The following is a 14,424-nucleotide window of genomic DNA, read 5'->3' as shown; positions in this document are numbered from 1 at the left end:
AATAAAGAAAACAGGGTCAAATACAGAAAATATAACAAAACTAAACAACTCGAAAAAAAGCATCTAATGTTAATATGGTGGAAATTCAGGAAAAGCAACGATCATGGAATTCCTATCAGATGCCTATCATTTATAATGTTATAAGAAGATATAAAGAGAGACTCAGGCAAGCAGGATGATCCTGAAGGATGCTTCTGTGAATTTCTCCAGGACCGCAGATACGCTGAGAGCACAACACTGAGTGGAACAAATGGGCCTCCAGTGGCTATTGCTTAGCTTGACAATATGAAATACATGTTGAGACTTTCCTAAGCGATTTCTGAAGCTCAGTGAATTAAGCTGGTAGGCTGTATCTGGTGCAGCACGCTCAAAATCAGATACCCTTCCTGTAATGCCTTGGTTAGTGGCGTTAGGTGGGTAAGGAATTCCTCCAAATAGAATAAGGCTGTCCAGATTAAATCAAACCTTTTTGGAAACCTCTGTGTTGCAAAAAACACAAATTGATTTTGTTTGCCGGTAAAACTGCCAAAAAACTTGCAAATGTAGGTTTTTAAGGCAAAGTGGATTTGCAGTCAATTTCTTGATGTCATCTACTTCTGGGCTAGTTCAAGTGAACCATGTCCACCTGCAACAAATAACACATGTCTGCACAGTCCTGGGAGTACAACACCAGTCAAAAGTGAATTCTCTAATCAGTCCGCAAACTTGATCTCTTCAAAAGATTCTCGCTCTAAACATCTCAAGCAACTGATGTCAAAGCAGCCAAAGCAGTTTATTCCAGGAAGACCAAGTCCCCAGTATGACATGGGGCGAGTTCTTACATCAGAGATTCATGCTCGCAGCTCTCCTAGTTTTACTTGGATAGACAGAAAGATTTACTCTTCAGGATCAGTGGGGACGTTCTATTTTTCTACGTTTCTTCTGTGTGTCTGTAAAGTATTTCACTTTCTCTTTCCCAATAGAAATATGGATTTCTTCTTCTGGGAGAGTTAAGGTAAACTCTAAGATGGTGAAAACAACCTGACGAGACAAAGGCCTGGAAACCGTTAAGCACACTCCTCTGTTGGCAAGACAGACTTTCTTTGAATATCAAAGAAATTCCAGAAACATAGCAGGTATGGTGTCCCTCCAGAAGCGAGACAGACCATCTGGGACGGAGCAAAAGCTGAATAGAGATAAGAGATGGAAAAAAAACATTGTGCTCCTTCCTGCTGGGTTGAGCCCAGTGTAGTAAACTCCTCCCACTAATCCCCTGCACTTGTAGACAAAGCACACAGACCTTAACAGAACCCAAAGGTGAATTTATCTCAACTCACATATTCTACCTGCCTTTCTCCCCACCCCAGAAAGTTAGTAAAACTAATTTAATCCATTCTAGCTGTAAAAAGTACAAACTCTTGAGGGAAGAGAGAACTGAAATCTGTTTTTTCTGATTAGAGCATGCATGCACAAAACCCCAAATCATCTTGAAGAAAGAACTTTACAGCTACTCGGTCCATATTACTAATATATGATCAAATTATATTTTCTTTGTTTTGGGAGAAATCTGACTGCAAACAACAGCCTGTCAGTTTGGTTAACACTTGCTCATTTCAGACATTACAAATGGTGGAACATTTAACCTACGCCGCTGCCATATGAAGCCGCCATGGGTGACACGGTACTCCTACAGATACCATTTACTGTGCTAGTTATTAACATTTGACATGTCAGGCTTATAGACTACTGACCTCTTCAAGTGCCAGACAAGCTTTCTATTACCAACCACTATAGTTGGCAGATAAGGTTTTTTCACAGAGGACATTTTGTCCCAACTACTGCACAGCTTTAGAATCACGGGTACAAATCTAAAACAAAAAGGGACAGAAACATTAGGCAGAGAGAAATTAAGACAGTGCTGGTCCAATTTGAAGCTTCCACTCAAATGCAAAAAATAGGATGAAACCTCCAGGGTCTAAAGGATCAAACTAATCCTACTGCAGTAAAATAAGGGCCAATGTCTTACAATGGGAGCTACGAGAGGGCGGACATGTATATATTGGTTTAACTCCTATGGTACATCAGCAATGTGCACACCAGCGCATGAATGGAAGATATATACGATGACCACGTTGATGAAGGTATGTATCCATGGACCTTTAGAAAACTACTGTGGAAAGAAGCAGGAAGAAACATATAAGGCAGGACGTGAAGGAAGATGCAGAGGGAGTGTTGGTGGAGAGGTGAGGCAAAGCAGGACAAAAATCCAGATGAGCAGGAAAACAGGTAAGATGAGGCGGGAGGAATGCGTAGCAAAGGGGGAGACAAATAAAATCTACGAGGACAGAAGTTAGAGGCCAGAGCAGTGCAATGGAGCAAATGTATAATCCATTCAGAAATAAGGAAGAACAATTAATGCAGAAGAAAACAAGAATAAGGGTCAGCACTGAGAAGCATTCAAATTGGATAATGGGCAGGATTTACAGATGATGTAAAGCTGAAAATCACAATGGGGAACACATGAAACGTGCACGGAAAATGACACTAACATTATGTAATGAAGGAAATAGACTGGAATGGGAAGGATGGGAAACAACAGTCTTTGCTGATGCAAGAAGAGGGTAATGCACTAAGAAAAACAGCGTTTTATGTTCGGAATATATAAACTGATGTCACCTTGGTGTCGGTGGCAAAAGGAACGTTTCAGGGGGTTTTCAAGTTTTATGAAAAGGAACATATTGATTTGGGGACTCCCCTGCATAAAAGGGGCAGTTATCATCTAAAAGAAGGTATTATAGATGCATGGAAAGGGGTGAGAGTAACCGAAAAAAAGATATTGTGGCTTTGAGAGCAGTCGTAGAAGTAAAAATGAAAGGGTGTTTCAGAAAGGAAGCTTGGGGGACCAAAATTAGGGGAAGACTAAGAAGTGAAGGGAATACTAAGAAGTGAAGGAATGACCAGATCACAAGACCAAATTACATCCATTCGAGAGAAGAGCAGGCGATCCACAAAGTAAAAATCACAGAGGAACCTACAGAAGAAGGTGCTCCTAGAAGCACATTGTGGCAAGCAGATGAATACAAATATGTTTCAGTCACGGCCTGCCAGTTCACACCAATTCACCAAAGAACCCCCAAACTTCAGAGGCTTGGCGGCAGGACACTGGGAGTTCAGTGCCCCAGACTGAGAAACCCCATCATGAGAGCAGAAATCAGCCACTTTCACTTCAGGACACAGAACGCTTTAGGATGTTGTTCAGCTGAAGACAAAGAACTATGTGGATGAATGAAAACCTAACAGAGGCGTGGACCTTACAGTCAATTTGTCTCTTAAGTACCCCCTGCTGGTATTTCTCACACATCTGAACCAACGAGAGACTTGCAGCAGCCATGGCACAAGCCACTGCTTCTTTCTCAGGCTGAAAATGAAAAACAAACAAAGTCCATGAACTGAGCACAGCCTTGGCCTATATATTTAGAGGTGTGGAAAAAAACAGCACAAAAATGGCCCAAACAGAAAAAGTCCATTGTGGGAGCCCTTCTTCTAGCAAACATGAAGCCCACCCTGCGTGTATGCCCATTCCAAGGTACATATTCAGATGCAGTGGACAGTACGCAAAGGGTGGATGTTCATCATTGCTTCAAGCTTTTAGGTAGGTATGGACGTATGCAGTATTTGTATGGTGAGGAAATAGCGAAAAGGCAACACAGTGCTGCCAGATGCTGAGGATGGAGGAATTGGATTGTTCAAGGTGTTTCTCTCATAGCTGCACTTCTAAACCAGGAGGTGGTTCCTTGTCATCACCTCAGTGTTGGCCCTCTGCACTCAGATGCTCACACCAAGCATGGAGGTAGCGGTATTTCACAGTTCCTGGCAGCGTAAAATGGGAAAAATGACTGCCACAAGAGGTAGCCTGGCCAGTGGCACAATGACGTGCTCCCCCCCCCTTGCAAAATGTTAAGAGGGGCCCGAGTCTGAAATATGTCACGGATATTGACTGGCCTTGGCTAAAAGGGGGTCCTGTGATGGACTGCCCACCTGCCACACCGCTGGGGCGCGAGGCCTGCGTTACACCCCTGAGCCCGGCCTGTACTGTTTGACACCCAGAGTAATCTCATCACTTGCTTGGAGTAACCCTTGCGCACTGAAGGACGCATAAGTAGCGGTGTGCGCATTTGCAAACCTCCAATGGTCAGGAGTACATGTGGTGTCTACACGGGAGGAAGTGTGTGCATTCGAAGTCCTAATAGACAAGCTTACTTGCCTTTACGCCCAGGACTACCAAACAGTGGCACACGGTTCACAACCTCCGTGGCATTATGGCTGTGATGCAAACTGTCCCTTCATGGGCTGTCTGACCCCACTATTCTAAATGGAAAGTTTTCTCCAACCCCGCCCCCAACATGCCACTAGTCAGAGGGCCTACAATATTTGTGTCTGGTGAGCAATGGTGGTAGCACTGCTCAGATTCATCAGTGGCACCCACGCGCCTCCCACTCAGCGCTGAGAGTGTAACTCTATTAGTGTTCTTTGACACATCACAGATTGCTAAGTGTTGACAACTCAAAGAGCACTTTACTAATAATGATTACTGGGTGATATGACTGAGGCTCGAGGTAAGCACGGGGATGCTGTTTATTCTAAGGGCCATGCCACCGTCCTGCAGCACCTGCCCCGGACACTGAACCAAATGTCAGACAAACAAATCACAGCCCTAGAAGAGGAATCCATCAGAGGGGAGACATGCGAGGCAAACCAAGAAATACATCAGAGGACAAAATGTGAATGACAAAGAAATCCGACCATGCCTAAGCAAATAAGTCACAAGAAAAACGTGTGGCGTTAACAAGTACTATTTAATAGGAAAGTCACAGAAAAATGTTAACACACGATTTGAATTGCGTTTCCGCAATTACCTGGTTTGCTACATTTACTGACCTAGTAAACAATCCATGCCGTTAAAATCCCAGCGAAGACGTTCTTCCCTTCTAGTCTCAGCGAAACAAAGACACACAAGTCGAAACTTTACTGTCATCAACAAATAGATGTATAATATGAACAGTACTTTTAACGGAGTACCCCTCTTACCCGAACATAATGAAAGAGTTTCAGGGCCTAGACAGAGGGGTATTAAGTGCGATAGAAATGCTGCAGTACAGTACAAAGGGTTCTAGGGTGGCATTCTTTCTAAATGTTTGTAGCGCAGCGCACTGCTGATTTCCAGGTAGGTTTGGGCTCCTTATGGACCTTACATAATCTATATGTTATACTTGTCTGTAAAGGACACTATTAGAGATGGGCGAGCCAACAAATTACAGGGAGAGCGGAGCCAAGGGTCTGGCTTGGATCTTAGAGCATAAAAATGTTTATGTACATTATACAACACAAAGTACGATATAGTCTCTTCAAAATTAAAAAAGTGTATTTCTTTAACATGTGGATACTTTGACACAAATGTGTCACATTATAAAACTGCACTAAGCACTTTATTAAAAAGTGTGTTTTTAAACATGAACCATTAGTGAACTAAGAGGCAAGAAAGTTGTCATATAAACCCCGTACTGGCCCAATTTACACAGCAACATCACAAAAAAAAAAAAAAAAATGATGGAGTGAGTGTTGAAACTTTTCAAACACACACCCCCAGTCACAGATCTGGGTTGAATCCATCATTATTTTGCTCATCAAGTCACCCCAGTTAGGACCCAGCCATATGCAAATGAGTCTTGACCATGTTCCCTATGGGAAAAGTCCAGCCCGAACTGCCAGGCCAGGTCCTCCCTGGACAGAAAACAAGTATAATGGGACCGGTTTCAGGGTATCACCCTTCATTATCAAGGCTAGCTTGAATCCAGTGGCGCAGCGAGCAAGGGACCCACGTATGGGCATACCCTAGCCACTTAGGGTGCACATGGCAACATCACAAAACAAAATAAAATGATAGACGGGGTGTTGAAACTTCTCAAACACTCACCCCTAGTCACAGATCAGGGTTTAATCCATTGTTATTTTGCTCGCCATATTACCATGTGAAAAAAAAACAAAAAAGAAACCGATGGATAAAACCCAGATCTTTGTGACTGGGGTGAATGTCTGCATTGTTCAGCATTACGTCCATCATCTCTTCTTTTTGCATTTGTTGCTCTAAGTCGGAAGGGTATGCCCAGATGTGGTAGTGATGGAAATCCGAGGAGGTGGTCATGGGGTGAGGAGGGCAAAAAAAAAAAAAGTCTGTTGTACAGGTTTCCACAGCGCTAAAGCCGGCCCGGCTGGGGCGAGTTAAGGTACAAAAAGTAAGGCAGAGTGTTACAGGACCTTTCTTGTGGGCTCTAGGACTAGTTATTAATATTAAACTCTGGGAAGTATTTGGTAGCCCGTGTGTGATGAGTGGGGGAATTAAACTTCACTTCCATGGAGAAGGAGGCAAACAGGAAAATAACAAAGTATTATTACTACTACATTCTTTGTGGGCATCCTCCCCTCAGAGGCCCAGGTCTGGTGGGTACAAAAGGCGCTCTCCTTCCAGGGCCCACCAAGCCTGGAGCCAAGGGCATCCTGGCAGATGACAAAGGTGCTTGTGCTGCCTCTGCCCAAGCAGCCCCCGCTTCAGGCATTGTTCCCAGGATTGGCACAAGTATGCCCCAGACATGTTGTGACGGTGCACACAATACAAATAATCGTTTATGGGGCACCAAAGCTGTCATCTGGCCTCGCTCGGTGGCCCTGGCAATAAAAGAAACAAGCAGACCCCTTCTCTGCGCTTTCACAAACTAGTCGTGCGCTAACAAGTTGGACGTTTAGCACTTACGTAAGCGGAGCCTCAGAGTGTACTAACAATGCTGTGGGTGTGTGTAAGGGTCTAGCTGGGGCGGGATACATCCCGAGTCTTTAAATAAAGCCCATTTAGCGTTCAGCATAGATACCCCAAACATAGTGCCTATGTTATAATGACAACGCATGTGTGACCGAACCCATTCCTGTGACGTCTTACTGGCAATAATACATCATACGTGTAAACGCTTAAAACCAAGGTGCAGCTGGTTAAAATCGTGTTTTCTGGCAATATGTTAAAGCCCTCTGCTGCACTGAGACTGGACGTGTGTTCCCACAGCGCCAGAGGAGCGCGGAGAGGCGCAGGTGAGCGGAGCCTCCATACCTCTGGGTCCTGCGGAGCTGGTTCCTCCTCCGCGGGAGAGTGAAGTTGGACAGGAGAGTCCAGAAGTTGGAGCCCGACATCTCCGGTTCACACGGTGCCTTCTGTGCTCGCGGTGGGTGGAAGGCTCCCTTGTAACATGGTGCTCCCCACAGCAAACCTGCCCCCCGTGAGCCCCTCGTTCACAGCGGCGCAGCTCCTGTCGGACCCCGCACCCCTCCGCAGCCTCTCTGGGGCTCGCGTCATGCCACTCGCAGGAAGCACGTACGGCACCCCAGCTCTAGTGCTGAAGAAAACTCCGTGCGCGATCTGCCCAGGGCGCTATGTCATCTGCTCGGCAGCTACCATTCAGCTCTCTCCGGAGGGGAGGTGAGACACATTGTTTGTGTTCTCTCAAACGAATCGGACTGGTTCCGAAGTGGTTTCTATTACCCCGTTCACAAAGAAATTGTCTACTGTATCACTCAATACCCTTGCCGGAGTAAAGCTGAAAATACCCATTTAAAAAAATGGAAGTGAATAAAGAGAAACACCCCTTGCAATTATTAAATCAAACACCTTCCTTGAGTTCCTTTATAGTTCTTAAACATGTCACCTTTGATCTCATATGCTCTTTATTTGGTCATGAGGGAGCGACGGCAGCACACAAAATAAATATTACACTAAAATGAAACAAATTTAATCTTCCCCGTATGTTCACTTAGTACCATGCAGCGCATTTTTTCAAATGTAGAAAAGTCTTTTTAAACACTATCGTGGTAACATCATACAAGTAGCGACGTGAGTGCTTAACTAGCCATGCTCCTGAACACGTAATAAACGAAAACAAACACGCTGAAGTAATCACTGCGTGGCTGTCACACGTGTAATTTATGACACGCCGTTGCTTCTGGTATTAACTTTGACCCGTCTCTGTTCTTTAACGAAAGGGTTTATCAGGTAAAAAAAACATACGCGTAAATGTTTTAGGGGGAATTTGCGGTTATGAACCTTGGTACCCCTGACACTCCATGTAATCTTAGGCAAGTCACTTGGCGTCCCTGTGACTCATTAGTAATACTGTAATCCGTTTCCGGTTACAGACTGGTTCTGCCACTAGGAGTCTGGCGCAAAGGGCTGTCTTTATTGTTTTGGCGGCTAAGAAGGCAGACAGAATGGAATTGACCTCCCCCCACCACCCCGTCAGTGCCCCTGTATTTATGACGTACGATACTTTATCCGCCCAGGACCCCTGACTAGTATGCTGACAGGTCACGTGCATACACGTTTTTGGATGACAATAGTGTCCTTCAAGTCGGAGAGGCACTGACGACCTCTCGTGGGTAACGTACGTGCCTGTAGTGGTTGGCTGAGCTTCAGTGAGTTTTACATATTGTGAGGGCCACCTTACAAGTGCTCCCCTCCCTCGGGGCTACTGGGGGCCCAGATAAGAAAGCGGGCCATAGTGAGAGACCTTGGCGTTGAAGTATCTGGAGCAGTAAGGTCGGCCTGAGGACTGCAGGCACTAGTTATTTAAAGGTGATGCCCGACTCGTGCCGAAAGGTGCAGGGAACCTGGCATTCTCGTAGGGGTGCTGAGCCCTGGTGCCCAGAAGCCTGCACCTTTGCCTAGTGGTCGCTACTTGTGTCTGGTCTCCAAATGAAGACAACTTTACTTTTTAAAACTTTCCTTAACAAAGCATTGTTACATGGACGTTTTAGAGGTGACACTGGCCGTCGTTTCGCTGCTGGAAGTGATCTATCTCGCTAGTGTTGGAACCCGTGACAGACTTCCGCAGGGTTCTCTGTATTACGTTTTTTAAGCCACCGAAGTAACTCCCTAGAACTGGAATTTAGATGTCCGATCAGTTTCACAATTAGGGCAGATCTCCCGAAGAACGACTCATCAGCCCCTTGAACATAAAATCATCATGGAATCTCGAAAGGGGTCTTCCTCCAAGCCCCTCATTTCGGTGCTGGGTCTTCACCTCGCAGCCACAGGAAAGCAGCAGACTCACTTCGACTGTCTGGGAAGGCTGCCTTCAGGCCGCTGTGCGCCACGCTAAACCAGAGACAGCCAAAGGGATCCCACTTCACTCTTCCAATTAATACTCTTGGTTAAACTTTAAGGGAGAAGATCAGAAGATATTTGCTACAGCATTAGCAGAATCCTCTAAATGTTTGCATTATATACCCATACATTTCCTCACATTGCTATGACCTTAAAATGAATGTTTCCCTAAAGTTCAGCTTAAAGCTCTTCACATTTCCCAGTATATGGATGGAGCCATTATTGTCTGCTTCCAAACCCTAAGCTAGATATCTGTCCTTGCTGAAGCGGCGTTGTAGAAGTGACCTCCCAGCGGATACGCTGGTCACCTATTCTAGTGCCTACCGAAGTACCTAATATAGCACAATCTCACATGCAAATAAGTTGTTTCATTCTACACTTTTGCATCCTTAGGTTGCATTTCACCTCCAAAAGCCTTCCCTGTATTCCCAACCCCCTGCATGAAAAGCTCCCCTGCCCCTTTCCCTCAAATGACTCTCTCCTTACCTTCCACCCGCTGCATGGCGCCTGTCAGAGTACAGCCTACTTTAACTTGCATCAATGTGTGCTCTAATCTTTACTACTGTCATCACTTCATTCCAAAGTTTCAAAACATCACCTCTCCTTTGAAAGCCATATATGAAACCTAACCTCCTCTTTCATGAACTAATCCACAAACCATCTGCTTGAAATCATGTGCCCCTCCACCCTAAGATCATGCTAAATTCCTATTAATTTAATCATCCAGCCCATAGAACCTGGGGCGGTTTTGGTGAGAGCTCCAGATTAGCCACAATAATCTCTGGATTCATCGCTCACCCTGGGATCCCCGAGTAGTGTGGTGCACGGTACAGAGAGCTTCAGTGCCTCACAATACAGGTGCACTCGGGCTGTGGCGCTCCAGGCTCTGCCGCAGACTGTCGCTGACTCGCTGTCATGCTTGGCCTCGTTTCCTGTCTCATACGCCCTCACTCTCTGCCACTAATAGCTGCTGTGAAAGCAGCTGTCACATCCTGGGCCCAAGGTCAGGACTCTGAAACCTCATCTCTCTGTGGCATGGCTGAGATACAACGGCGCTGAAGAACTTGGAAGGACATCAACTCCACGGGGGCAAAATGCAAGCCATTTATATAGCGCTTCTTACCACCGACAAAGCACTGACACGCTTTACAGACCTCTAGTGACAGTGCACATAAGGTCATTGTAGAACCAAGTGATGTGTCCAGTGCTTAATTTGTAAATTAAGAGGTGCCAGTGCTCAAAGCCCTTCTCTTAATCACAAGGCTGCTGCAATTAAATCTGCCAGCACTGAATACTGAGGCAGCGTAATCCTGAAGCCATCGCGGGCCTCTTCAATCCATTTACGGCCACCCCTGCCCCTTCAGCTCATCCTCCAACTTTCTACTTTCTCCCTTTATAACGCTTTTTAGTTTTTCCTTCTTCCGTCTTTCACATATGTGTTTTTTGCTTGCGGCAGAAGAATGAGCCCCGGCCCTCACAAATAAGTGCCGATGCTCAGCACCGGAAACAACAAGCACAAATTAAGCACTGGATGTGTCTATTTTGAGAATCTGAACTTCTAAGTCGCAAACCAGTTCTTCAGATGGACACATCCTTTGGTTTGTCACCAAAGGGGTGCTTATTTAAATACCTCAGAAAAGAGACTGATTTCACCAACACCACTGCCTCGCAGCCAGGCCTGAATACCTTCCCTTCTCCATGCCGGAGACTGGGAGACCTTAGAAACCGCACTCACGCACACTGGGCTCTGCTTCCAGGATCCTAGGCTTTCTTTTCCCAGAATGAGCAATGGCACGTCACATTATCTCCCCTTTCTTTGACATTTCATACACGTTTAGTATTTGGGCTTGCACACGTTGCCATTAACTGAGCGCCCAATGAGTGAGCATGCAGGGGTTAGGAGGAAGTTCAGCTTTAAAGGGCTCAGCTCTCGGAGCCCTAAACGAAGACCACACAACTAAAGCAAAGTCAAGTAAGAAATCCCTCCACCTGAGGTGACATGTGAAATGCTAGGCGGCCTCAGACGTATGGTTAGCGCAGTAACACTACTGTATAGTTTCATTGCCACTGTCACCACCCTGAAGCCCTGTAACGTGTCCCAGGGGCTGTGAAACCGGAGGCTAGAGGTATACAGGGGTCCGAGCCAAGTCCACATCACTGTTACTGAAATTGTAATATAGCAGCTATCAGTGCGGGCACTTCTTATTGTTATTTATCTGGAACACAGGCCTTGGGTAGGTTTCCTTCGCTCCTTGGCTTTCCCCATCACAGTTCGTGTAGTTCAAGTGCCAATTATGCAAAAGAAAAAAACACAGAGCTTCCTTTAGATTTGTTTCATAAGATGGTTCCTACGAGGAGACACACCACAGAGCCTCAGGGCAAAAAGGACTGGCTCGAACAACATGCGAACACATGAAGTATGACTTTTACACACCAGCTACATACAATCTAACCGTAACTCATCTCACAGTATATGAATTAAAGTCAACATATTTGACTTAAGGACTAAAGGATTAGATTTGTGCAGCTAACACAAGGAGCAGGATTTGTTGTCACATACACTTAGTCGTAAGGGTATTTCCATGGAATACGTATTAAGCTACCACCTGCCGGAGACAACACACAATTCCTATCATACGACATAGATAGAGTTCCTGTGGAATGTTAGGCCCTTAACAAGAGAAGGCGCACCTGGTGCAAGAAGTTAGTTTTGCTATGTGATGGCAGATATGGATGTACAGGAAACAAGTCTTACAAAGATGGCACAAAGAGCACTGCAGATAATTATTTCAATAATTTCACACTATTATATATAGCTTAAAACTGCTGATGCCATTTCATATTGCTGTAAAATGCCAGATTTGCATCTTGTCCTAAGCTGGGCACAGCAGATTTTCTTGGTTGCTCTTGTGGTCCTTTTACAAATATTAGCATTTCGTTTTTAGTAAGGCTATGGTGCTAAATTAGAAAACGATCTGCACTGTAAATCCGGTATCACCAACGTGGCTGCCAATTTCTAGCTCTGAACTAAAGGCAAACGTTTGGTAGTTCTACGTAATACTTCTGCTGGTCTTCCAAAAAAACAAAAAAAAAAACAACAATCCACGCTAAACTGTCAACTTATCCGTCTGGACTAGGGGCCTGAGGAGAAAAAAATCCTAAACCACGACTCACAAACAACGAGGTGCGTTGTCCACGAAAGCGCAACAACGCTTTCATGAACAATGATTCTGTTGTTTTCTGCCCTACCCACGCATGTCTTGAACAACGAACATGTGTGGTTAAGGCAGAGGAAAACAGATTCAGGATCGGAGAGGATGTGTTCAGGTAAGTGGGGCTGGGGTAGGGTAGTGGGTAGTTTTAGGGGCACAGGTGGGGGTAGTTTTAGTTTTTAAGGGCAGGGGTGGGGGTCAGAGTAGTTTTAGTTTTTTAGGGGTGGGGTGGTCGAAGTAGTTTTAGGGGCAGGGTGGGGGTTAGGGTAGCTGTAGGGGCAGGGTGGGGGGTTGGGGTAATTTTAGAGGCGGGGTGGTTTCAATAGATTTAGGGCTGGGGTGGGGGGTCAGGTAATTTTAATTTTTAGGGATGGGGTCAGGGTAGTTTTAGATTTTAGGGGTGGGGGCCGGGGTGGGGAGCCACAGTAGTTTTAATTTTTACAGGGGTCAGGGTAGGATTATTTTAGGGGTGGGGGAAGGGGTAGGATTGTTTTAAGGGTGGGGGGGTCACAGGGAGGTTGCATGCTAGAAGCATGCATGCCGTTCCAGGCATGCCTTTACCAGGCATGCCTTTACAACAAAACATTGTTGCTAATGCATTAGTGGTAAAGGTATAAGTGGTAACAACGCTGTAATTGTTCCGACCTAGTTGTTCAGGCATGCGTGGCTCCAGCATGCGTTGTTCCGCCCTATATTCGCCAGAGGACAACAATCCCCAAATACAGCTCTTCAGGGTTTCTCAGCACTCGTGGCTCTTCCAGCACATTGTCTTATGACTCCAACAACAGGCAGGGTCCCCCACTGGTCCCATGCAAAGAGACATTCCAGAACAATCTGAAGGGGCTCTTATTAAGTGATGCCACATGAGCTGGTAAAAGGGGCTGGGTGAACCATAAAAAAGTTTACAACCGGGAAGCTTAGGATGCCTAAACATACGGGTGGTATTTTTATCCTATAAACTACACAATGAAAGAAATATCCACAAATAGTTCCATATTCACCCTTTTATTGGTGCTCAAGTGAGGCCAAATACTGATAGATTACAATTCATCCAAAACGGAATCTCATGTCCCATTTTTTGCCCAAGTCACCTCACTTCCTGAAAGGCATTGCTGCAAAAAGTTGGTTCCATACTGTTTTTTCCTTCTGGTGTATTACAGGGTCAGTCTGCACTGCTTCTGGATTGGCACCAGCCCCTGTAAGAGCACTTGGTAAATGATTCCCTCTGAAAGGAATATTACCTGGCCTGCATCAATGACTGGTTAAATTAGCATCGCCATTGCTGGTGTCTGGGCAGGCGAATTACTCCTAACTCTCCATTTTAAAACCGGGGGAACTGTCTGGCCAAGAGCAAATCCCAGGCAGATGAATGCAAACTCACTAGCTGACTTTAATATGCCACAAATGTCCCAACGTGTTATTAAGCATTGAGCATGCCTATGCATGTCTGTCGTTCGCTTGGAAATGGGGCTTCCCTGTTTTATGGTACGTTTTTTTTGGTCTGTTTGTATCCAAATTTATTTTTTGGTCATCTTATTGATATTTATCCATATTTATTTTGTGTTTTGAAAATTGTATATTTTCACATTTGTTTAACTGATAAAGATCCACTCATACTTCGATGTCTAAGGCGTTTTAGCAAATAAGCAGCCAAGTAAAACAAAACACTACACCCACGGAAAAATATTAGCATTATGCTACAAATATATGGGCCCAACAGTTCTGAGGTTAGAAAAACTCCACAAATATGTTCTTAAAAGTTCACAACTATGCCAAAATCACCTCCTTTACCTGGTGCCTAGAACTAGGTCTGCTGAATGGATTGGTAAAGATTTCAGAGAATTGGGGACAAAATTATGTAACAGCATATCCACACATCCCCTTCACGAATAATGTGCCCAACTTCCGTCAGAAATTTACAGCACAGCTTTGTAATCATAGTTTATTACCTGCCCTTAGCTTAGAAAGCAAGGTATTTTCCAGTACCGAGAAGCGCCTGTGAGTGCTGGGTTGAGATATAATTAACATAAA

At 45.1% G+C, this 14,424-nt stretch overlaps 1 protein-coding gene across 5 annotated transcripts in view; it reads right to left on the bottom strand.

Moving 5' to 3' along the window:
* The window catches only part of MAST4 (microtubule associated serine/threonine kinase family member 4), a 1,720,607-nt gene that overhangs the window by 472,312 nt on the left and 1,233,871 nt on the right, over positions 1 to 14,424 (bottom strand). Inside the window, exon 1 of one of the 5 annotated variants that reach the window (XM_069222999.1) lies at positions 7,136 to 7,415. The exons of the other annotated variants lie outside the window; for them this stretch is intronic. Within the exon in view, the coding sequence (XP_069079100.1) occupies positions 7,136 to 7,215 (80 nt within the window). The 5' untranslated portion in view covers positions 7,216 to 7,415. Of the gene's footprint in view, positions 1 to 7,135; positions 7,416 to 14,424 lie in introns of those variants that run through there. 5 annotated transcript variants of the gene reach the window in all.

Source organism: Pleurodeles waltl, chromosome 1_1 (assembly GCF_031143425.1).
Source record: "Pleurodeles waltl isolate 20211129_DDA chromosome 1_1, aPleWal1.hap1.20221129, whole genome shotgun sequence".
Classification (NCBI taxonomy): Eukaryota; Metazoa; Chordata; class Amphibia; order Caudata; family Salamandridae; genus Pleurodeles; species Pleurodeles waltl.
This window is presented reverse-complemented; position numbering and strand designations above follow the sequence as displayed.